The sequence below is a fragment of the Fringilla coelebs genome, assembly GCF_963513975.1.
Source record: "Fringilla coelebs genome assembly, chromosome: 11".
In the NCBI taxonomy this organism is placed as follows: domain Eukaryota; kingdom Metazoa; phylum Chordata; class Aves; order Passeriformes; family Fringillidae; genus Fringilla; species Fringilla coelebs.
This window is the reverse complement of record NC_140037.1, coordinates 7,757,466-7,782,216: the sequence shown is the minus strand read 5'-3', so window position 1 is coordinate 7,782,216 and position 24,751 is coordinate 7,757,466. Positions and strand designations below refer to the sequence as shown.

Genomic DNA, 24,751 nt, shown 5'->3' with positions numbered 1-24,751 from the left:
ACTCCTGGCAGCTCCTGTCCAGTTCCTCTCTTTCTGGCCTGTGCAGGAGGATCCTGGGCCAGTTTAGAGCTCTTGCAGTTCAGGTCAATTAAAATCCTGCTCTGCCCCTGCTCCTGTCCCATTTCTCTGTCTATGGCCTCTCCTGCCCAGTTTCCCTGGCCCACCAGCTCCCCTGAGGAGGGAGGTGACACAACCTGACCAGTAGGTTTTGTTCCCAGGCTGCCTGAAAAGCCTGAATTTGTGTTGGAATGACCCAGGGGAAGAGCCAGGCGTGGATCTTTATGTTCCTGAGTGAAAGTTCCTTTTGCTGGCTCTGCTACCATCCCACCCTCACCTGAATTCTCTGCATCATCTGTGGCACCTCACTCCAGTGGCAGTGACGCTGGGCAGTGGGTGTGGCTCTAGATTTGGGTTCAGAGGAACTGGGTAGCTGTGCTTGAGTTTAGGCTCAGCTTAGCAGGGCCAGATGGTTTAACTTAGATCCATCTATCTTGCCTGTCAGGCCACAGCTCAGCTTTAAGTCATCTCCTCCCCCAGGCTCAGCTTGGACCTGGGTGTTCTGGGGTGCTGGAGCAAATGTCACCCTCCTGCTAGAGCCAGGATGGACAGTTTGGGCTCTGGGCTTGTGCCTTAAGACCAAGACTTGCACAAACAGAACTGGGAGGGGCTGAGGGGTTGGTTCTCAGCTGTAGCAACTGCCCCCGTGAGCCTGAGCAGCTCTGTCCCAGCACAGAGGGACAGGGACCTGCTGTGCTGGAAGCAGTCCAGAGGAGGCATCAGGGATCAGCGGGATGGAGCAGCTCTGCTGGGAGGAAAGGCTGGCACAGCTGGGATTGCTCAGCCTGGAGTAAAGCCAGCTTAGGGGTGGCCTTCCAGTACCTGAAGGGAGCCCACAAGAAAGGTGGAGAGAAACTTTTTGCAAGGCCTGGAGTGGCAGGACAAGGGAGAGTGGATTCAGACCAAGAGAGTAGGTTCACTCTGGATCTTAGGAAAAGATTCTCCCCTGTGAGGGTGGGCAGGCCATGGCACAGGGTGCCCAGAGCAGCTGTGGCTGCCCCTGGATCCCTGGGATGTCCAAGGCCAGGCTGGACAGGGCTTGGAGCAGCCTGGGACAGTGGGAGGTGGCCCTGCCCATGGCAGAGGGCTGGAACAAGATGATCTTTAAGGTCCTTTGCAACCCAGACCATTCTGTGAAGGCAGCTGAGCCCTGCAGACGCTGGTGCAAGATGAACCTCCTGCTGGAGAGGTGTCCATGGGCTGATCAAGTGCTTTGTCCAGCAGGTGAGAGCAGCCGTGGCCAGGCATTCAGTACCATTGCCCAGCAGCACTTTCCAGCCCTTGCCATGTAAATATGGTGCTCCCCCCTCTCCAGTGAGCCCCTGCTCCCTCTGGCACACAACTGGGGGAGAAACAGTTATTATAATAGCAGTAATAATCTCTCTGTGATGCACAGGTTTCCTGGCATAGACCTTCCTCCACGTGCTGCTGTGGATCCTGCAGAGTTGAGCAGCACAGTGATGGCTGTGGCATGGCTGTGGTCAGGCTGGGCACCACTGTCCATGCCATGCTCCTGTGGATGTGAAGGAATGGGCATGTCACTTCTAGACTTTCGATTATCCCTCCTGGCTCTCTGTTTGACAAGAAAAATGTCCTGTTCATCTTTCCTACATAGATTGGGGCAGGGGGAGAGGGTGTGGAAAGGTTTGGGGATGGGAGATGAGGTGGCTGTAGGTGAGAATTTATTCAGGATCAAGACCTCTGAGTGCCGTGGTGAGGCAGCTTCAAAAAGGGGTTAAGAATCAGAATCATCTTAAAGAACAAACATTTAGGGAGGAAAAGAGTTCTCATGTGATGTAAGTTTCCAGGCTGAAGGGATTTTATGTGCATCATTCTTCTGTGTGACAGATGCCCCGGGGAAAGGGCTGTGTTTTACCCCTGCTCTGGACATGGATACTGGCAAGAAAAACAAGGCATTTTTTTGGCATCATGTGTGCTTGGGAAAGGAACTGTGCAATGAATAAATTAAAGGCACACAAGTGAAGCTGGGTTGTCATGGCGACCAAATAGCTTCTATTGTTCCACAAGGAGTGTTATTACTTACTACCCCTTGTAGGATAATTAATTAATCCTCAGACATCCTTTTGGGAACAATGGCCCTGGTGCTGGGGCTGGGCAGGCTGAGGAGAGCCCCCGGCTCTCCCAGGCCTTTCCCTGGGACTCCTGGCGCCTGCTGGCTGCCTGCTGGTGGGGAACAAGTGCTGTCAGTGACCAGGCATTGCATGCTTCCAAAAGCTGCTTTCCACAGGAGTCCAGCTGGCTGTGGAACTGTGGAGCAATCCAGCTCCATCCCTGAGCACTCCTTGCCCTCGCTCCCACGGGAGCCGTGTTCCCAAAGTGAAGATGTGGTGACATCCCTGTCCTGGAGGACACAGGGCTCTCTGAGGAGGCAGCACAGTGATGTCCTTCTGCTGGCTGTTCCCAGACACTCTGACACACAGAACACTTTGCACTGTCTGTAGATGCCATGTGTGTTCTGACACCCAAAGCTGATGCATCTCCAGCTCCCCGAGGGCCATTCCCAGATCCTGTGCCATGCCAGGCTGCAGGATGTTCAAAGGTACAGTGGCAACCTTCTCCCAGTCATGAGAGACCAAAACTGCAGCCCTTGTTTTAAAAAGTGTCCCCTCCTGGTTCATGGCAGCTGCTGCCTGTGTGTGGCCAGCCATAGTTTCAAGCTCACTTTCTAGAGTGCTGCTTTCTTGCTGTGTACCCCCCTCAGCATGGCCAAGTAATGCTGAGCTGCAGCCTCTGTTCTTGTCGGTGATTAGAAGGATTATTTGCTGAGCCAAGATCAGTGACATCAATTGAAATGTCTGGGGAAGGATGCCAGGGGCCAGGCCAAATAGGTATTGGGGAGGGCACATTTGACTGGCAGACCCTCTGGGAAGTGCTGATCCATGAAGATGAAAGGCCTCACTGGAGTCTTTTCATCTCCTGTACACATTTGCAAGTTGGGGATTTGAAGGCAGGCTGAGAGGAGGAACGTCTTCCTGCTGCTGTTGAGTAGCTCAGGTGAGCCATGAAGGACAGAGGGATGGTGTCTCCTGGACAGCTCACCCAGCCCATCCCCTTTGAGGTGACCTGGGATTGAGTTGCAGTGAGCAGGGTGATGCCTGGAATGGCTACCTAGTGTTGCCCTGATTTTTTAAGTTCTTCCAAGCCTTCTGATGTTTACATTCTTGTAACAAACTTCCTCACACACTTTATGTAAATAACTCATTGTTTTACATTCTTTTATGGAGGAGGAGAAATTTGATGGACTGTTGGTTTGTCCAGTGTCACTGGAGAGGGGGCACTGTCACCCTCCAATCCACTGTCACTTTTGGGAATCTATAAATATTGGAGTCAGAAACTAAAAGTTCTCTTTTACCTTGGAAGAGCTGCGTGTCCACAATGTGTTATTTTGCATCCTATAGTGACAACCTAGAGCAGAGGCCAGAGAGAGTTAAAATTAAAAAGTGGGCATTTATCAAAGGCCTTTAACAGGCACACCTTGGGCAGTGCAGGAGCCTGGCAGAGGCTACACCCAAGATGGACAATGGTCACAAGTTCTTTGGGCTGATATAAGTTTGGTCTATTTGCATATCAGAGGTTCATTCCCCAATTACAGCTTCAGGGGATGAAGTCACATGCCCCCAGTTTGCTTCCCCTCAATTCCCTTTTGTTTGTATTTTTTGAGGCTGTGATGGATTGGAACAGGCCTGGAAGGATTGTTCAGTCTGACCAAACTGAAGAGAGCTTCCCACCACTCTGTATGGGGTTCAGAGCTTCACACTAATGCAGTGCAGGATCTGGAAAATAGAAAAGCTAAAGCTTAAGACATCCAGGGAACAACCCACAGGTGTTTATGGACTCTTGTTGGTGTGCAGTGGCACGGGGGCAGTGACACTTTCAGGTCTCTTGGTGTGGTGCCAGGTTACTGAGGAGTCCAGCAGCGTTTCTGAGCCAGGGAATGAAGTGCTCTGGCAGTGTGGACCTCATGTCACACTCAGTTGGAGCGGGCTGGGGGTGTCTGTCCTTGTGCTTCGTGGCCTGAATGCTGCCCAGAGTCACTCACCTCAAGGGTCTGCTTCTGGGGGTGCAGCTCTGATGGTGTCCAGCACCAATGGCTACAGAAAGAGCTGCAGGTCTTCCCCCACTGCTGGATGTCCTTCCATCCAGCTGAGCACTGGCCTGCTCAGGGTGTGCTGTATATTCCTGTATGGTGGGACTAGACAAGGACTAATCCTTCCAAAGCAGCCTTTTCCCTCTCTAAGCAATCTCTGGGGATGTATTTTTCTAGCACCAGACAGTTCAGACTCCCTTGAAGTATTAATGAACTATTTCAATAAGGAAAACTACCAGAAGTTTTGTATGCATTTGAAATAAGAGGAGGTTACCCTTCATAAGGCTTCAATTTTCCTGCCCTATGATCTGTGCAGTCCCAAACCTGCTCCCTCCTGTGTCTGCACACTGTAGACAGCTCGGAGCATCCAGCCATTATAGTCATGATTTCTTTGTGCCTCCCTATAATTTATTCATCCCAAGATGCTCTCCTACATCTGCAATAACATCATTTCAGTTTGTTATAGCACCAGCTTTAAAGTTTTATAAACCTGGTGACAAGTTGAAAAGTTACAAGAGGATTGTTGCAGAGGGCTAGTGTAGGAAACAAGGCTTCCAGATAAAAACATTTGCAGGAATAGGGCTGTGAAAGGAAGGATGCCTGTGGCATTGCCAGTTCCTTTTGCTGGGGGACAGCCTGCAGTGGGGAGGGGTTAGGGGTCAGGGCATGGAGCTTGGCAAAGCTGACCTTGATGGTTTGCTTCAGAATGGTCTGGATTGGAAGGGATTTAAAGCTCGTCTCATTCCAAACCAGGACACTTCCCACCGCCCCAGGTTGTTCCAAGTCTCATCCAACCTGGCGTTGGACACTTCCAGGGGCTGCCACAGCTTCTCTGGACAACCTCTTCCAATGGCTCACTGCTTCCCAGCCCTGTGCCCCTGCTGCCAGGCTGTGCCTTGGTGGAGTGACTGCTCTGGTGCTGGCACTGGATCTCTTGGAGGTTACAGCAGGAAGCATCGTGGCTGTTATTGCCCAACTTCTCAAAGCTTGCTTCAAAAACAAGCTGTCTGGTTTGGCAGATTTCCCTGCTCAAGAGATGTAAAGCATGTCTCCAGACAACCATGAGCTGCAAGGGTTTTCAATTGGCTTTTAACCCAAAATGAAGTGGACCAGGTTTTGTGTAAGAGTGTTCTTGACTAGGACAGTTCATCCTACAACCTGTTATGCCATCATCAGTGGGGCATCACTGTCCTCACTACATCAAATTTTCCATCTTTTGGGCATGTTTGAAATAGACTTTGTGGTGGAATGTGTCCTGAACAGGCATTGCAGTTCTGTTTTCTCTGGAATATATATACACCTGCAATACTGGACAAACCCAACTTTGCTGCAATGTGCCCTTGAAAAGGATTTTCCATTGGTGAAGATGCCTTGAGCTTTAAAACCCAAGATTTTAAAGAAGAAAGTTCTACTATTATGCAGTGCCTTTTAGTACCATCTATTCTCTTCAAATGTGTCAATGTTTTCCTTACTCTTAATTGAAAACGTTCTGTTTTGTTGCTGTCTCTTTTCAATGGAGAAATGACATGCAGATACTTCTCAGTCTCTATGTCCTTGGGTATCCAAATGTTTTTTAAAAGCAAAGGTTAAAGCATTTAAATCCTGCAGTCAGAGTTTTCTGGAGTTATGTGCTGTGAGATACAAGTATGACATGACACTCCAGTGCTGCAAATTTTTCTCTGTAGCCTTGGGTATCCCCAGCCCTGTGACTCTGTGGTATCTAAACTCTGTGTGTGTGTATGCATCACATCTTGATATTCAAGGCTGCTGAATATTTAGGACTGCCAAAATATGGGAAAGCTAAGAGGTTGGTGCTGAGCTGCAGCTGGTGCCCTGTCATGGTGCTGCAGGGAATTTAGTCCTGCTGGACTGCTGGAGGCTCCTGGGATGGAAGTGTTGTAGGTAGCAGAGGGGGCTGTGGGGCCTTTGTAGTGGAGAAGGATTCAGGGGGCATTCTTGTTGGATATCATGAAAAATTTCCTCCCTGAATGAGTGGTTAAGAATTTGAACAGGCTCCCCAGGGAAGTGGTAAAGTCACCATCCCTGGCAGTGCTCAAAAATCAAGCAGACCTGGCAGTGTGTGGTATGGTTTAGTGGCCATGGGGCTGTTTGGTCAAAGGTTGGACCCAATGACCTTGGAGGTCTTTCCCAACCTTATTGATTCTATGAGTCTTGATCTGCTCATGGTGAGGATGGTGGAGCTCTGACTTGGGGTGGGCTATCCCTACAGGCATGGGCAGGTGGGGTTTTTTGTGCTTTTCTTATTCACAAGGGGCTTCTGTGTGAGCTAAACCAGGGTATTGCAGCAGGCAGCTGGGATGGAAGGTTCCTTCAAGGCTGGAAGGGCCTGTGCCCTCCTCTGCTGGGGTCACACAGCTCTTGTCCCTTCAGCTCCTGCTGTGTGGGGCTGCAGTGCATGGCATGGCTGGGAAATGCAGCAGGGCTGCTTCTGTACAGGTGAAACTGCATCTCCTGGAGGGGACAGTTACCAGGGGAGGCAAAGGTGCATGGGCACAGGCATACATGGGGACTGGATGGGTCCCACACATGGGGACCTGGGGACCCATCTGTCACACAGACACCCTGGGGACCTGCTCACTTTGCTTCTCCAGCACGGGGAAGTGGGAGACACACGACCACTTGGCTGGCTGAGGGAAAGCAGCAGCGTATTGATGCTTTTTCCTACTGCTGGAGGGATGCTTGGAGCAACAAAAGATGGCTGCGGCAGGGTGGAGAGCAACCTCCAAACCACTCTGGACTTGGCAGCTTTTAGATGCTCTTGTTTGCATGCAGGAGGCACAACTGCCTGCTCTGTGGCTTGTCTGGAGAGACAGCAGGAGAAGAAATCCACTGAGCTCCAGAAACACCTTTGCAAAGCTGATGTCAGGGACACACCTCACCTGCCATCCTTAGATTTGTGGTTAGGATTTTTTATCCTTGCACCAGTGATATCCTGTGAGTGCTGAGGCTTAGGGTGACTTTCAGCAGCACTGACACTGCCTAAAGGTGTGGACACCTGCTGACATCACACAATGCCCTTCTTTAACAGAATTCCCACTGGTTGTGCTGAAACATCCCTTGGACTGAGATAGAGTGTGAGGACAAGGAAAGCATCTGGCTTCAGGGGTGCTCTGCAGGGTGCTGGGGGGGGATCGGGGGCCCAAGTTTAAACAAGGAGTGGTCCCCTGTCTGCCTGAAAGATGGGGATGGTTCTTCCAAAGGGGTTGAATAAAGTAGTCAAGAATAAAGTGAACTTGTGAAGGAGCCTGAAGTGCTCCCCATTCACTGTTTCTGAAATCAGTTGCAAAGAGATTGTCCCGGCTTAAAAGCTAGAAAATAGGTCAGTGTGACTCATATGTCAATATTTACTGCATTTATGGCAACTTGTAGAAGGCAAAAATCTTGCCTGCCTTCTATAATGCTTCACAAGTTATCCCATTCCCATGGCAGAGCTCTCCCCGTGCCCTTGCTCCTGGTTCTGCTGCGGCTGCAATGACAGCCCAGTGAATTCACTACTACTTCAGTCCAGTTGCTAAGTAACAAGCCAAAGATCACCATGCAGGCTCTCCAAATGCCGTGGCCAGCTGGAAGCTGGATCTGCACAAAGTCCCAGGAATTCCTTTGGAGACAGGGGTCTCAAGGACTCAGTGCCTGTGGAGCAGGGAGCAGCCTGGTGGAGCAGCAGTCCTGCCACCAGACAGCCTGAGGCTCCTCCTGTGAGGGGACAGCTCCACTGCTTCCCCAAAAAGGGCTACCCTGTGCTGGTGCTGATGGGCTGTGGCTTTTTCACCATTAATGATCACCTTGAATGAATATTTTTGTTGGCCAAATGGCACAATTTGGCCATAAGTAGGAGGTGAATTGTGGGAAGATCTCAGTTGAGGAAAGACTGAACTGCTGGACAAGGGAATGATTCTCTCTCTTACCTCTGAAGCTTTTTATTCTACTTTGCTTGTTTCTGCCTGGGGGCCTTTCAGCATTCACCTGATATCTTAATGGGGGAGTTTGCAGAATCTCTTTGTCTGCACAATGGGAAATTCTGGGTCATGGCAAAGCTGTGGGGTGAATTGACTGATTCCTAGCCCAGACCTTGGGGTTTGCAACATGAGTAAAACCTGGTGGCAATTCTTGTCAAGAGTGATCTCCCAGTGTCTTTATCCAATTCAGGGTGCCCCTGACATAAGAAGTAATTGGCATCTGACTCCATTGATTCAGAATGCTGAACAATTGATTTATTAAAACTATACTATATTACATTAATACTATATTGATACTAAAAGGATACTATAGAAAAGATACTAAAGAAAAACCTGTGACTGTCTGAGATAGCCAGGACACAGCTTGCAGTGATTGGCTAATGAACCAAAAAAATCTTTAGTAGAATTTAATTGACAAATCACCTCAGGTAAACAATCTTCTTAACACATTCCACATGTGCAAAAACAACAGGAGCAGCAGGTAGAGATAAGAATTCTTTTCTCTTCTTCAGGAGAAATCCTGTGCCAGAGAGTTGTGTCTCTCTCTGTTCAGAGGATGTGAATGCCACAAGTCTTTCCAGGGTGCTGCCCTCCCTGAGGAGCAGGGAGTCCTCCAGGACACGTCTGAGCCTGGGGAGGGCTGAGCTGAGCCTGCTGCAGTGCTCAGAAGCAGAGTTCCCAGGCTCTGCTCTCCAGGCAGTTTCCCAAGCGGGGCCGTTTGGGTGCACTCAGAGCTCACTGAGCTCTTGGGAGGTGCCTGCTCCCCACGCCAGGAGAGGAGTCGTGTGCTGGGGGGAGGAGAGGCTGTGGCTGGATGCTTTGCAGCGTGCCTTCAGCTGAACAGGGCTATGCATTGCAGTGCTCCATCTGTTCCTCTAGCAGCCGAGTTATCTTTAGCTCTGAACATGTCAGTGTTGTATGGTGCTGGTATGAACCACTTCAGCTTGCACCCCAGCATTCCTGTAGTAGTTAGAATTCCTACTGCAGAAAGCTGCCTGGGATAATTTCCCCCTGCTCCCAAGCTTTGCTTAAATTTTTATTCATGTTTTCACATGGGCAAAACTCCCCCAGCCTATATATATATTTTATATATATATATATGTATTAAAAAGCTGGCTCTATTTGTGAGCAATGTTCCAAACTGCCACCTGTTTCAATAGCAATGTTGCAGCATTGGAGAGGATTACTGCAGAATGCTAAAGTATCTCTCCCCCCCAGTGAAAGCTTCATCTGATTTGATTGAAAACCAAATTAGACCTTGAGAATCTGACCTTCTGACATCCTGTCATATATACATTTAAAGCACCCAGCAACACAGAAAGTATTTTGTGCAAGAGTGCCAGTACCTCAATATAGAACCTAAATCCAAATACAAGTGCTTGCGTGTCGTGCTGCTATTTGAATATGTAAATAAATGGGGCTATAAATAGCTCTATATGTTATGTACATGTTAAGTGAAGGTGGCAGATCCGACAGCTGAATGGCTCTGCTGTTTCTGAATGCTGGGAGAGGCTCCCTGCACGCTCCCCACATCTCTCATGTTTGCTCCTACCCCTCTCAGCCTCTCTGCTATCACATTTTTCAGGCCTCTGGAGAAGATCGTGTGTGGGGACAGGAGCTGTTAATATTCTGAGTCTGTGCTGAGTTGCTAGGCTACAGAGAAAAAGGAACATTCAAGGAAAAGGGATGGTGGAAGGAAGAGGGTCTGCTGAGCTGCTTGGAGATCCAGAGAGGTCCTCTAGGCAGATGAAGGGGTCATTTTGGGGAAGGAGGGCATGCACGCATGTGGGATGAGCTGTGGGTAGTCCCTGCTGCCCTGGCACAAACAGAATCTCAGGCCAGCCCCAGCCAGATAAAAATGGCAGAGGAGGGAGTAAAAGGCAAGATGCACTGGCCCCTCCCATGTCACTGCTTGCCAGGTGTGCACAGCTGCTCTCCTGCTGCCCGTTCCAGGCTGAGCATGCCATCTCACACATCCCTGCCTGCATTTCCCAGGGGCTGCTGCCTCCCAGCTGAGGCTCTGGTGAGGAGGGAAGCAAACCCAAACCATGCTCACTGCTTACAGGTTGGATCTCACCTCCTTTTCCCTCTGCAGCACCCTCCTACCCCAGCGTCTCCGGTGTGACTGCAGGGGAGGGCAGCCTGTGCCTTCTGTGTCCCTGACCACCTCCTTTGATGCTTCCCTAGGTCACTGATACCCAAAGCATTGACCCTTTTATCCCTCAAGAGTTTGTAGCTAGGATTGCAGGGGATGTGAGGTTTTACAATACAGAAGCTCCTGTCTGAGCCTCGTTATTCCTTGCCCCAAAAAGGAGTGTCAGGTATTCATCTGTACCAGCTGTGAGCCACCAGACCCTTCAGGTGCTGTGTGTTCCACTCTTCTGGAGGGCTGGGTTTGCCCTACACTTCTCTCTGTATCAGATCCCTCAGAAAAAAAAAAAAAAAATTAAACAGTGCTTTTGGGTATTTTTATTATCTGGATACTTTATTTACTGAGCGCACGTGGGCTCCCTGCCAGCTCTGCAAATAGAGCTCCTTGGCTCCAGGACTGTTGGTCCTGGTGCTGCAGCGAGCACTCACTCAGCGTGGACAGGGACTGCAGCTTGTTCTCCCCATCCAGTTGGCTGTGAAGTCAAAGTCTGCTCTGCTTCTGGACCTCCACAGCCTGCTGAAACCTCTTTTTTTTTTTTCCCTTCATGCATCCTGCAATAAGCTTGACTTGTTCAGCAGAATCAGGAGTGTTTCCTACAGCTGCAGTGTGAGTGCTGTTTGCAGTGCTACCAGCACCCACCCATCAGGTCTGGGATCCCACAGTCAGCATTGGCGTGGATGAAGTGGGAGAGGACCAGTGTGGTCTCTGTGTGGCACTGCTGCTGGCCTCAGCCTGGGCTGGTTCCCTTGGCTTGAGCCTGGAATAACCATGAGCAGACTCCCCCATGGATGGAGGAGGAGGTATCCATCACCCATCCATCATGCTGGCTTCTCCCAGTCACCCTGGCAGCAGAAATTCCTCCCTAGAACAGATCCATTGATCCTCTGCCCTTTCCAGCTGTCCCAGCAGGAACTGGGCAGTGCTCTGTCCACACAACAGCTGGCAAAGCTGACGGCTGGCCCTTTTCTCTAACACCATTCCCTCTCACTGAGATTGTCACCTGAGGGACCAGAGATGCAGCTGTGCAGAATATTCACGTGCAGAAAGTCACCCCAGAAACAGAGCCGGGTCTCTGGGAGCAGGAGGCTGAGGGTTTGCAGGGGAAATGGTTTGCATCCAGTTTGCTTGCTCCTGTTGAAAAGCAGGCCTTGTTTTTCCAACCCCAGGCCTTGTTTTTCCAACCCCAGAGCTGCCATCCTCTATGCTGAGACTGTGCCTGACCTAACTGAACCCCCCTGCCAGAAGTATGCTCTGTTCTTCACCATCTACTTCATCTTCACTTCATCATGTTCTGCCCTTCATCATCTGCTTCATCCTTCCCACATGATCAAACTTTGCTTTCTACAGGAAACAAACACCAGTCCAAGTTTTTGGTCAAGCCAATCTGTGCCAGCCTAGCTGAGGTGATGGTTTCATCCAGGAGGTGCTAGTTGTCTTAAATGATTTAAAGGATTTGTTTGCCTCTGGCTAACTCCTGGGAAATGACATCTTTCTGGCAATTTTCAGAACGTGAAACAGGAAACCTTCCTTCCCTGAGTTAAAACAATATCTTCAAAGCCCTGTGTGCCTTGATATTTTTGCAGTCTCGTGGTTTCAATGCTCAGAGCTGGATATACTGCATTTTATTTTGCCTTGTAAAGTAATAATATTGTGTTATTTATAACATGAATTCCTACCTCTGCAGCCCCAAACTGCAATGGAGGTCTTGACAGCACAGGGAATTACAAGCTCTGTCTAATTTTTTTCCTCAGGGAGGAAAAAATAATTTCTGTGTTTACACATTTAGCATTTGCCCAGAGATGTGGGGGAAAGGTTTAGGAAGCATCACTCATCTTCCAGCATCAACTTTCCCTTGACATAATCCAGTTTTCTTCCTCCATCCTTCTGAGAGCTTTAGAAACTGATATCTTCACTAGTCACTGTTCAAACGTCTCACTCGGATTTAATTTACTCTAATAGGCTGGTTGTTGCATGTTTAATTAAATACCAAGTAATTATTAAAAGCATTTTTGAGCTTTCATGGCTGTATATTAGATATGACACTATGTGTGGACGGGAGGATGTTGGCAGCACAGGCTGTGAGGCAGGAAGGAGAGGAAAGGGGAGCTGGGAGAGGGGAGCAGAGAGGTGGGATTCAGGCAGCAGCACTGTGGAAGGCAGTGGGGTAGAGGGCTGGGTTAGTGCAGGTCAGCAGTGGAAGGTGAAGATGGCCTTGGAAAGCACCAGGGTTTTCTGTGGTGGGTCAACATAATCTGTTTTAAACCACCAAGCACTTCACACCAAAAAGCATCTTGTAATAAAAGCAAGTTCTGGGATTCCCTTTCCCAGCTCTGCAATGCCTGGTTATAACTCTTCTCTGGGACTCCACAGAAACAGGGCATTAATGCTCGTGTGTCCCACACTGTGGGCATGGGGAGCCTTGTGCATGCCTGAGGAGAGGTTAAGGGAGTGAACAAAAGGGCCTTAGATAAGATTTTGCTTTAAGTAAATATGGTAAGGGAGAGAAGGGACTTAGGAAGGCTTGGAGCAGCCATTTAGAGACATCTGATGCTCTAGCAAAACACAAATGTGAGTTCTCTATCGGTTCCCAGCTCATCTAGGATTAAAAGATTGTGTATCAGCATCCCTTTCTGCCCCCAAAATGGCCAAATTCATGAAGTGTCTTTCCCAAAATTTGTGTGACCTTGCTTCTCTGCCCTTAGGTGGGTGTCTGGCCAAAGTGTGCCCTTCTGTGCTGGTTTGTCACGGCAAGCTGCAGGAAACAAAACTGTGTCCCCATTAAGTGGCTGCTCTCTGGAAAAGGCAATTTCTCAAGCTGTGGTGGGTTTTGAGAGCAATCCAGCTGGTGGTGCAGAAACAGGACACCTGAGGGCAGGAAGGGCTCTGGATTACCCTGGCTGCTGACCCTTGGGGGGCAGAGGGAGGAGAGCAGCCCTCAGGAATGGTGTGTATCAGCTCCCAGATTTCACAGCTCAGGGGCAGAAAGTGCCTGGCATTGTTTCCAAAGCCTGAGGATGATGTGCTGCAGGTGGTGAGTTTGGGATTGCTGCCTGTAACTCTGAGCAAGGTGGCTGTTCTGCCTGTGCTCACAGAGCAGGTGATGCTCATCCCTGTGCCCACCAGTTCTGCCTCTTTCCCCTTGATCTCTGCCGCCAGCAGGACTGGGGCAGCTCAGCAGGTGCCACGTGGTGCTGCCTCCTGCTCATACAGAGCTCTGAGGTGCAGGCTCAGGACTCTGAAGGCCTTGTCACAGCAGATCCCTTCGGGCCAGGACCCAGCTATGTCCTCTAGCTGACACCTGCAGGGCCAGCACCATTCCAGGTGCTGCAGGGACAGGGCCAGGAAGGAGAGAAATAGGGCAACAAAGCCACACTTTCCCTGCACACCCTGGGATGTTGAGGATATTGCAGACACCTGTCCCAGTTTCTGGTCATGCATTCAGCAATTAAACACATGCAAATTACTACAAAAGTAGATCAGATTAGTGAGGGGAACATATCTATGCAAAGTACTTCTCAGGTCTTGAAGAAAATGAGTTCAAGAGCACACAGACCTGCAGCACAGAAGGGCATAGAGTATATCCTAGAAGCCAGCCCCTCCTTGCTCTGCTGGAAGAGTGCTCTCCCTGATTCCCAAGTCAGTGCTGACATCTGGCTATTCAAAAAGAAGGAAGGTGGGAAAAGAGTAGTGTCTTTCCTGCCTGCCAGGCTGAAGTGCAGGTAGAAGGGCAGTATCTGAAATATTTGTCACTTTATGTACAACAACTGTCATGCAGAACTTCAGACTTGTAAGCTGGGCACTGGCACTTGCACCAAAACAGAAATTAAAAGCAGCATTTTGGCAGGATGCTCCCCCCATGAAAAGTACAGTAAGTACAAAAGCTGCTGCCTCCTGCCTCAAGCAAAGGTGAGAGTCTGAGCAGACTCTGTGCTGTCTCAGGCTGGGAAGGCTGCTGGCAGGTATTTACTGATGGCAGCTTACTGCTGCTCATGGAGGTCTGGGGTGCCTTCATTTATCTGCCTGGAGATGGACAATCCCCTCTGTGATGAGCTGGCTGAGGAAGGACTGTGCCCATTGTGCTCAGTCCTTCCTGTATATTTCTGTATATTCCTGTACATTTCTGTACATTCCTGTACGTACCTCTATATTCCTGTACATTCCTATATATTCCTGTACATGCCTGTACATTCCCATATATTCCTTTACATTCCTGTATATTTCTCTATATTCCTGTACATTCCTGTACATTTTACACTGTTCCAATTCCTTGCAGCTGACTGCAGGCAGATTCTATCTTATCCCCTTCAAAACAATTCCCCTTCTTTCTCCTATCCCCTCCTTCAAATGAAACATACTTGAGGACTACTTTGTCCTTTAATTTTTTTCCAAAGAATGACGGGAACAGGAGCTGGTGTTTAATCATCAAAGAAGTTGAAGCCAGCAAACTGTTCATTAGTCTCTGGCAGTGGCAGCTTGGTTTTTACTAAGTCAGATGTTCCATTTTTCTCCCTCTTTCTGGAGCATCTTGGCTTTCCTAATGTTCTTTTGTGATCTTGGACAAGGAGACCATATGTCATTTACTTATATAGGGAAGGGCTTTTATTTGGTTGCTTCTCCAAAAGGAGGTTCTTTATCAAAGTCAGGGGGGGAAAAGTCAAGTGGTACAGCCAGAGCTAGAGGTGAGTTGCAAAACCTCCTTTATCCCTCGTGCCCAGAGCCCTGCAGCAGCAGAAGAGCAGTGCACTCTCTCCCCTGCAGAAAGTGATTGTTCCCAGTACCTTACAAGTGCTTGGTGAAAGAGCCTCCAGTAGCAGCCTGGAACAGTCACCTTCACTTCCAAAGCCCCACTGAAAGGTATCCAACTCTTTTGTCATCCACAAAAATGGACCAGGCACAAGGCAATATCTGTGTTGCCAGAATTTCTCTATTCTGAGCAAATATTTGACCTCTCCACACACATTATTCTTTCAATTTCTGGTCCTGGTGCCTGAGTCTAGTGGAGCCCCTAATGAGCCTGCACACTTCTGCCCCTGGACTAGTTCAGTGCTGAGGGTTCCCTAGGTCACAGCACGAAGGAAAATGATCTGACCCAGCCTGCCCACGAGGTGTGTCTCTCAGGAGCTGTGCTGGGGATTTGGGGAGCAGCTGCTGGGAGCTCTGTTCAAACATGGAAGCAGTTGGAAGATGGAGCCTTGCAGCAGCAGGCTCAGCATCCTTGAGCTATTCTTTCCTTTCCATAACAACTTGAATTTATTTTCCATATTAATGCTTAGACCTTCCAAAATACTCTTCTGCTCCTGACTTCATGCTTTTGTAACATCTAATTGCACAGGCTCTGTGGAAAGTTATTTCCATTACCTTGCCTTCAGTCTATTCTTGTGCAACAACCCATTGCTGAACGTCAGACTCTGCCAGAGCTCTGCTCTCTGCTTAACCCCTGCAACAGTTCTCCCTGCCTTGCTGTCTCCTGCCTCTATCAGAGCCTCTCAGCTAGTTAGGAGAGTGTTTGTAGTTATTTGTGCTCTGATGAGTAACCCTGAAGTGTCTAAAAGGAGGTGGGACACTGTGAGCCTGAGAGCACAAGGTTGTGGTTGTTTACCAGCTTAATACATGCACTACAGGGAGTAGGAAAAGGGAAAACCTGACTTGTACCTGTTCAAAGTGATGTGCAAACAGTGAAGAACTCACAGCAGCAAGACTGCAGATGCCAAAGGTTGAATATTTTGAGAAATAAGATAAGCTCTCATAAGAGAAGCTGTCTTCAATTAAGAAGGTACCAGCTCTGACTGAGGAGATCCTTAAGTCCAAATAGCTGCAGAATTAAGTATCACAACAAAGACCCTTTTAAACTTCTCTTTCCCCCTGCCATTCTCTTTCCTGTTACTGAAGACAGGCTATAAATGTTATAAAGGCTTTTGGTCTGACACATACACCTGTGTCTCCAAAACCAGCACAAACACATTTGTAAGAACTGCACTTGTGTTCAGAGCATGTTTGTGTCCTGCCAACTGACACAGGACTGCAGGGGAAGAGGGGCTCCTTAATTTTGTATCCCTCCTGTCACTGCAGTGACAGAAAGGGACACAATGCCCTGTGGTGCCTTATCTGCTCCTGCCCACCCCTTTGATCCATGGACCAGGAGGTTCAGGTTCCCAGTCTGAGCAGACTCCCTGAAGGGCCTTGGTGATTTGGGCACATCCCTGCACACCATTTAACAGCCATGGCTGGCCCACTACCAGCTGTTCTGTGCCTCACTGAGTGATGGTGGCTTCAGATAATATCTGCTACCTCCATCTTCAGCTTCCTGCTGCCTCCCAGGGTGTTACTGCTTCAGCAGCACCCAGCCTGTGCTGCCCTCAGCAGCAGTGGCTCCTCTCCTGCATTAGTCCCCTCCCCTGGTTAACAAGTCCCCTCTCACTGCCTTGTTCCCCCAAACTTTGCCTTTCTCTGCACTAGCAAGTTTGTTCCTGTGCTCAGATCTGGCATCTTAGCCTAGGACACTTCTCAAGAGGCAGCTTTGGAGTCGTGTGACAGTGGGTTTATTTCTACTTCCAGCTTGCACAGAGCCAGGAGCAGAGGGAGGGTCCAGGGCCAGGCCAGGTTTGCTTCCCAGGGAGCATTTCACTCCCAAAAGGGGCTCTGTGAGGTGGAGGGGGAGAAGCAGCTTATAGGATAGATGTTAATAAAGGTCTTTGGAAAATGAGCCAGTGGAAATTCATTCTTGAATTCGTACCAATAGTGCCAGCTTATTTCCCTTCTTGCTGTGACTCAGCTGCTGTTCCCTCAGACTTCTCTGCCCTGTCCTCTGAGAGTCTGGGGAATCCCTGTGCATGCTTGGCTGAGTTTGTTGCCTCTGGGGTTCTGCAGGAAACACCTTCCTCCATTCATGCCCCTGCCGTGTCAACACTCCAGCCTCTCACAGTGTACACCATCTTTGGCTTGGGGGCTCAGCTGAGCTTCAGGAGAGGCTGTAATTATCAATATCCTCTCATCTGGAGATGGATTTTAGCATTCCTGTCCTCAGCAGCTGGTAGGACACCCCATCATCCCAACATGTGGGGTAGGTAGTCCTAGGTAATCTCTCCAGGTAATCTCCCAGGTAATATCCTCTTCCTTCTGCAGTATTTTTTGTGTCCCTCCAGAGGAGCACTTCTGCACCATGAGTGTCTGCCAGCTCTCACCTCTGCCTTGTGTGCCTCAGAGAGCAGGAAGGAGGAGAGAGAAAAAAGCCTTTAGAAAGGCTTTGGAACCCTTGGGAGTGGGGGCATCAGCAGCTGGCACGGAGCAGCTCAGCCGAGCCAGGCATGTGCAGGGATCCCTCAGGGACAGCCGGGCTCAGCAGCTCCCCAGCTTGCAGCAGCTCAGGTGCCATCTGAGCTGCAGGAGGGGAGCTGTGGTGCCCAGAGCCATCCCACACCCAGCTGGCATGGGAGGGCAGCTCAGGGATGCTGCTGCTGCTGCAGGGAGCTGAAGTTTTTCATGGAAAGGGTGATAAAGTTCTGGAATGCTCTGCCCAGGGAGGTGGTGGAGTCCCCATCCCTGGGTGTGTTTAACAAAGCCTGGATGTGGCACTGGGGGTTTAGTTGAGATGCTGGGGCTGGGCTGGACTTGATGATCTTGAAGGTCTCTTCCAGCCTGGTGGTTCTGTGAATTCTGTGAAAGTCCTGGGAGTGCTGCTGGAGCTGGGAGCTGCTGGGTACCAGACTTTGGGGGCCAACCAAGGGATCTGGCCACTGCTGGGCTGGCAGAGAGGGGGGAGAGGCTTCTTTTGAAATACACAAGCCCTTTGAGCAAAGAGGCACCTGCTTTCTAGGTCAGTGAGACTCAACAGGGCTGAAACAGCTTCCCCCTGGCCAGAGCTGTTGATTCCAGCATTTCAGCTCCCCCAGTGGGATGCTGGGCAGGGCAGGGCAGCCTGACATGGCCAGCTCAGCTCTCATAGCAAAGCCCAGCTGGGCAGAGCTTGCAGGTAACTTTGCAAAGCTTGCTTTTCCTTGGGATGGGAAAAGGGAGAACAAGGGGAGGCATGCAACTTCTGGTCATCTGCACCCTTCAAAAGCTCTCTTTGTCCTGTCCCAGCCTTTGTTTTTTTAAAAATGAATTCCAGGGTCATGGTCAATGCTCTCCAAAGTGCAGTGCAGCCTGCAGGGAGTTTCTGGTGAGGAGTGGTATCTCCCTACTTCCAGCCTCATCTCTGCTCCCCCAGCAGGCACCAGATGAAGCAGGAGCTTGCACAGGGTGGCCTGGCACATGTGTGTCCCTTCCAGTGTGGGTCCTGCCTTCTATCCCAGTGCAGATCACCTTGGCAGGGTGAGCTGGCCCAAGCTCTGCCATCCTTGTCCCAGCTGTGCTGGCCATGGCCAGACTCTGGCCCTGCCTGAGCATTTTGTGGTCCTCCACAAAGACCAGTGGGATCCATCATTTGGAAGCATTTTTGTTGCTGCTGGAGCCGCACTGGTGCAGGGTGGAGAGGGTGTAGGCTGCCAGTTTAGGGGCAAGGGAAACGTGAGATTTTCCTGCACCTCTCATTTGCTCCTCCAGCAGCACCAGTGGAGAGCTCTGCTTCCTGGCTGTGTGCAGAGGGAAAACCCCTCACTCACCCCTGCACAGGCAGCAGGGACATCCAGCTGTGCTGTCCCACCAAGGTGCCTCAGTGGTGAGGCGGAAGGAAGAGCTGGAGGGGTGTGTGGGCTCCAGGTGTGTTGAATTTGAAGTTCTTCACTGAACCTGGTAAATTGGCCAACTGCTGCCAGCTGGTGATTCTGGGAAACCCAGCTGGTGTCATATCTGTGGCATCAGCAGACTTGTGAGTGTCATGGATTAGTGGGAGGTTTGGGAAAGCCTCATATTAGCCCAGTGACAGATAAAACCCCACAACAAAGGCCTCGTCATCCAAGGCTTGGAGGAAAATCAGGCTCATTACTTGATTCCTGAACCTATGAACCCCTGCATGCCTTGGCTCCATCTGGCCATTCTGCTGCTGCAGAACAGTGTCACCCTTGTGTGCCTCTGGAGGGAAGGCTGTGATTAAGGTCCCAGCAGCTCTGGAGCCCAGCCAGGATGTGATGTTAGGGTGGCACATGGGTTCTCCATAACTGCCTGGCCAGGAAATGGGGCATGAAGGGGAAGGCAAGCTCACTGCTTCCTCTCCTGGGTTCTGCCCCTCTCACCTGCTGGAGGGGCCCTGCCAGTGCTGCCTCCAGCCCCAGCTGTGCTTGCCCTGCCCCTCTTCCCCATGGCTTGGTTCTGTCCATGTGCCCCTCATCCCTCCAGGGATGGCTGACCACTGTGGGGTGGACACCTGCTCTTCCTTCTGCTCAGAAATCCTGCCTGCTGTTCAGCAATGTGATGAGAGCAGCAGAACAAGAAGTGGAGCCCAGGAATCAGCAGAGAGAGAGGCTGAGGGAAACCTGAGGCCCTGCCTTAAACCATGGTTATCAAGTGCTCACCTCCACGATGCTGCCCAGAGAAATCTGTTGTGCCAAGGAACCCAGGCAGGCTGGAGAACAGAGCTCAGCCCTGGACTGGGCTGGGCTGGGCTGGCTGCTCTTCCCCAGGAAGGTCTCTGCACCTGAAGAACATCCTCTAGCTGATGGCTGGGGTGTAGGCTTTCCTGTCAGCACCCCTCTGAGCCTGTTCCATCAGTCCTGGGAACACAGAGGATGTGTTTTACAAGGTGCATTGTTCACTTTGTAAGCAGCTTGCCCTTTTTGTCTTCTGGAGATCAGTGCCACCTCTTGCCTGCTCTGTTTGAAGGCTGGCAGGAGCCTGCAGTGACAGCAGGGTGGCCTGGTTAGGGGTGAGGTGTTGCAGGGCTCTGTCAAGGATTAGGGAAATGCAGGTCAGTGAAGGAGCTTGCCAAGATGTGTGGGTGGAGTTCTCAAAGGGGGGAATGGAAAGGATGCCTTTGTAGCCAAGTGTCCCACGGGCAGGGGATGAGTCTGCTACCAACAGGAGTCAGAGGATTCAGGAATTTGGATGCTCTGCTCCTCTGTGCTCTCACTGCAGTGCAGCCCCAAGCACCCTGGGAGGGATTCTGGGGACAACATCTTCCTTTGCAGGGTCCTGACCAAAACGAGAATATTTGTGCCTCAGAGAGATGGGCTGTGAGGCTTCTGAGGCAGGAGTTTACAGTCCTTTGAAAAGCAGAGCAAAACAGCTCCTTGGCCAGCAAGCTGTCACTGCATCTTTGTTCTTTTCAAGACAGCACAGAATGTGACAGATATAGCTCTGTATCGGGTGTGCTCCGCAGATTTACGCCGTGACCTTTCGGATGTGCATGTGGGTCTGGATTTCTGAATCATAGTTAGATACCCAAAAGCTGGCATTATCTGTGATGTGGGATTATTTGAGCTTGTTTTCAGAGGTGTTAATCAAACCTGGCTTTGAATGAAGTCTGTGGGAGAAGACAGGCAGGCAGATGCCTCCGTGCTCAGCCCAGATGTTGGTGCATGAACAAGCTCCTCACCAGCTCCTTGCACAGAGCTGGGATTTGCAGAGCAGAAAGGCTCATTCTGCAAATTCATGTGGTCAAGGGGATTCCTGTGGCACTGCAGACACTGCTTGAGAAGAGACAATGTGTCTCTGATCCCACCTATTGTAGATCATTTGCAAAAATGCTTTTTCTTTAAGGACTTGGGGAAAAAATCTCTGACTTCTGTAAGGTCACTGTCAACAGAACTTGTGCCCACTTCCTCATCAACAGAGATGAGGAATGCTATCTGGTTTACCAAAAAAATCTTGTCTCATAGCCTATTTAAGACCTGTTGTGAGAATGTTTCCTATTGTTGGTGTGTACAGGACTCCTTCCTTGCTTGTTTACCTGAGAAGAAGAAGCTGTTCTATTATGTGGCACCACACTGTGCCTCTGAACAGGCCTCTGGATGTGCCCAGCAATGGGTTTGGTTTCTGCACAGCTGCAGCCACCAACAGCTCACACTCCCTTCTGTAAAAGTCTTGTGTTAGCAAGAGTTTTAGGTGTCAGCTTTTCTCTGTTGGACAGGAGGGGAGCAGGAGGTTTGTATGGCATTGTGCTAGCTGGGGATGGTTGGGAACCACAGAATTATTTAGACTAGAAAAGACCTTTGAGTTCCACCTGTGACTGACTGACCCCAGCTTTGTCAGCCAGACCATGGTCCTGAGTGCCATGTCCAGTTGTTCCTTGGACATCTCCAGAGACGGGGACTGCACCGCCTCCCTAGGCACTCCATTGGGATCTTTAACAAACCTTTCCATGAAGAATTTCCTCCTGATGTCCAAATTTATGGGGAATTTTTCAGGGATCTGCCCCTTTACCGGTGGGTCATGCTCCACTGATGAGAGATTTCCTCCCCATAAGTCCCTTCCTGAGAGCCACCACAAACTCCCAACTCAGCTCCCATAACAAGGCAAGTGCTCAGAGCTTGTTGTGGCTGGCCTGGCCTGACCTCCAAACCTTGGCCTCGAGGTGAGGCTCTCCCTGTGCCCTTTGGAACAGCCTCAGCTTCTGCTGAAATAAAATTGGCTTTTACCAACTAACGAGCAGTGCCTGGACATGGGTGGATTTCATTTATGTGGCCTTGTGTGAGGAAAGTGGGGAACAACCCTGGAACCCTTTGCTGGGTAACCACTGTTGGCTAAAATTTATTCCCCATAAATTTGAGTACCCTTAGGTGCTCCCCTAGCCTGAACTGCTGCTGGTGGTGCAGACAAGCTCTCAGCAGGCTGGGACAGCAGGAGTGGGATGCAGTTTTGCTTGATTGGAAATAGAAATGGCAAGGACAGGGGAAACGAGGGACAAAACGTCATGGTGTTTTGTCCTCTGTAAAACATGGGCTTGCTCCCATTTTCACAGGACGAATCACAGCACACACCCCTCCAAAAAAAGAGAAAAAGAAAGAGGAAAAAAACCCCAAAAAACCAAAAAACAACATTAAAACAAAACCCAAAAAAAACCAACGACAACAACAACAACAAAAAACCAACATCAAAAAACCCCATGAAAAAACAAACAAAAAAAACCCTTTAAAAAAGTGTTGGAGGTGTGGACCCACACATTTGCGTGCTGAGGAACTGGGGGAGGTGTTGGCAGCGGTTGGTGAGGGGCTGGAGCTGCAGTGACCCCAGGCTGACGTGTGCCCGTCTCTCTGCCAGGATTACACCATCACCATGTACTTCCAGCAGAGCTGGCGGGACAAACGCCTGGCCTACAACGACCTTCCTCTCAACCTGACCCTGGACAACAGGGTGGCTGACCAGCTGTGGCTGCCTGACACCTACTTCCTGAACGACAAGAAGTCCTTTCTGCACGGGGTGACGGTGAAGAACCGCATGATCCGGCTCCACCCCGACGGGACCGTGCTCTACGGCCTCAGGTGAGTGCCAGGGTTTGCTGTAATGGTTCCTGTCTGTTGGGAAGGATGCAAGTTTGACAAGGAAGTCTCACAAGTATGTGTGCTTGGCAGAAAGATTTTTTAATGTAGAGTCTGAAGAAGGAATAGAGATGGAAGCAAGTTTTGATATGGAAGAAAAGAATTGCTGAGCCAGTCTTACTGGGTAACCAAGGGTGTGTTAGTTAGAAGGGGTTTTTATGGCTTAGAGCAAAGGATAAACCCACCCCAAACAAGAAGATGTTTTTACCAAGCAGGAAGAGAGCACAGGCAAACAAGCCTGCCGATGTTGCAGGTAGAAAAAAAGGTCTCAGAATTTTCCACTGCAAGAAAACTAAAAAACAACTTCTAGCTTAAACTGTATTGTGCTGACTTTTAGTGATTGGAGAACAGTACCATGGATATGGTAATTACAGGAGTTATCATAGACTATAGGTAAAAGTTAAGGTGTAGGTTGGCTCTGCTGCATTAAGATGCTCAGCAAAGAAAAGTAAATAATGCATTGTAACCTAAACTCAGGGTCTGCAGGCCTGCCTGCAGCTGGAGCTGGCAGCTGTGGGCACAGCTCTGTCACCCACAACCCTGGACTGCTGTAACTCTTGGGTACAATAAACTGCATTTTGAGGAGCTGCCTGGAGTCCCACATCCCTCATTCAGGCTCTTACTCCTGTCAAAAACCACACCTCATTTGAACTTCTCCCATCTCCAAAAATATTCTGGCAAGGCAAGGACCCAAACGATACTCCAGCGCTCCGCAGTTTTGTGTCTCTGTTCTTTCTCCAAGCTGGAAGTGGCTGTTTCTTTCAGGCCTCCAACATTTCCTGTGCTGCTATAGATGGATGTTGGAGAGGGGAATAGTCTGCTCTGGGCGTTTCAGGTCACTGTCACTCATGTTGCATAACACTTCCATTTGAAACACTCATTTTCAGTTGCTTATAATTTTTGGGCTACGGAGATGAGCCTTTGTTACTGTGGTATCCAAGACTAAATTTCTGTAGCCTTTTAGTCCAACCACTTCAGACATTTTTTGCATTCAAGATAGGTTTGTGTAAGGTTAAGGAAAACATCTGTTTACTAGAACAATTCTGAGGATGGAGACTTGAAAATTGATATCTGATAGGGGAATGGTCCTCAGTGAGGAGATTTTTTGTGGTGTCTGGAGCAAATTGACATAAGCAAGTCCAAGGCCTTTGAAATTGCTGTGCTTGTGTGAAGTGCAAGGAGCAAAGATTGGTCTTACTCTGTTATCTGGGTATGTGAAGGGGCCAGGGTAGGTAATAAAGTTGAATGGAGAAGCAGAGGGCAAAAAGACAAATTTGCAGCTGCAAGATACTGTAGCTGAAATGCAGGAAATGATTTTTCCAACACTGTATTTGTTTGCTTTATTCTCAGTATTTTTTTTGTTTGGTTTTTTTTTGGTTGTTGTTGGGTTTGTTTGGTGAGGGTTTTATATTTTTGTCATGTTTTTTTTTCCTTTTCAATTACCAAAATTCACAGCTGGCTCTTCTGACCTGCCTCCACAAATATTTGTGATAGCATCTCTGGGCTTTTGTCCCAGAGATGGAGGGAAGGGGGAAGGAAAGGGGGGAGGCAAGGGAGGAGGAAGGTACCCTGCAGAGAGGGTACACCCACCCTTCCCATTTACAGCATCAGCTCTTGTGCTCTGTCGAGTTCTGTGGCAAAGTGTGACTTTAGGATTATTTTACACCTCTCTGAGTGGCAGGGCTGTTTTGGGGAGGGGAGGGCTGGGTGTAGGCAAGGAAAAGCAGGAGGCTGCCCAGAACATCATCCTGCCAAAGGTGGTTGTGCCCTGTGCCCTCCCTGCAGCAGAGCCCAGGGAAGCCAAAGGAGCTGCAGCACTGCTGGTGCTGAGGGACAGCCTGGGGTCCCTGGGGTCATGTCTGGGCTGGTTTTGCCTTTTAATTAATGGAAGCCTTCTGCCCCATGCCCAGAGACAGCAAAAGGTGCAACAAGCCCAGCTCTGTGACACTGTCCTTGCCGTGCCTCTCCCTCCCCAGGACAGGTACATCATCTCTCTCCATTGCCAGGGATGTTGTTTGGCTGAGCCTGTCAGAGAGCCCTGAGCTGG

The 24,751-nt window shown here is 49.8% G+C and overlaps 1 protein-coding gene across 2 annotated transcripts in view; it reads left to right on the top strand.

Moving 5' to 3' along the window:
- The window catches only part of LOC311157826 (gamma-aminobutyric acid receptor subunit beta-4), a gene marked incomplete at its 3' end in the record, with an annotated part of 75,363 nt that overhangs the window by 27,480 nt on the left and 23,132 nt on the right, over positions 1-24,751 (top strand). For both annotated transcript variants that reach the window (XM_084212801.1, XM_084212800.1), the window contains exon 4: positions 22,427-22,647. In XM_084212801.1, coding sequence (XP_084068927.1) covers positions 22,427-22,647 — 221 coding nt within the window. The remainder of the gene's footprint in view (positions 1-22,426; positions 22,648-24,751) is intronic.